The following is a 236-nucleotide window of genomic DNA, read 5'->3' on the forward strand; positions in this document are numbered from 1 at the left end:
AAAGGCATAAGACTTCGACTATTGCCATTATTCATTGGTTAACCTTCCAGTGCTATCCTCTTTATACCTACCTGAGGGGATGGTTTAAGAATTTCTTTAAAGTTGCTCCATTACGTCGGCAAAATCCACAGAATTTGGTACCTGGCATATTTGTCTTTAACATCTGTAATACAGTAAATATTACTTGAATTTTTTTTTTGACATTCCAGTCACTACATCTAAAATGTTTCTTTGAG

The 236-nt window shown here is 34.3% G+C and overlaps 1 protein-coding gene across 1 annotated transcript in view; it reads right to left on the reverse strand.

Moving 5' to 3' along the window:
- The window catches only part of LOC119585759, a 7,105-nt gene that overhangs the window by 5,265 nt on the left and 1,604 nt on the right, over positions 1-236 (reverse strand). The window contains exon 4 of the mRNA XM_037934467.1: positions 72-163. Coding sequence (XP_037790395.1) covers positions 72-163 — 92 coding nt within the window. The remainder of the gene's footprint in view (positions 1-71; positions 164-236) is intronic.

The sequence above is a fragment of the Penaeus monodon genome, chromosome 20 (assembly GCF_015228065.2).
Source record: "Penaeus monodon isolate SGIC_2016 chromosome 20, NSTDA_Pmon_1, whole genome shotgun sequence".
NCBI classification, from domain to species: Eukaryota; Metazoa; Arthropoda; class Malacostraca; order Decapoda; family Penaeidae; genus Penaeus; species Penaeus monodon.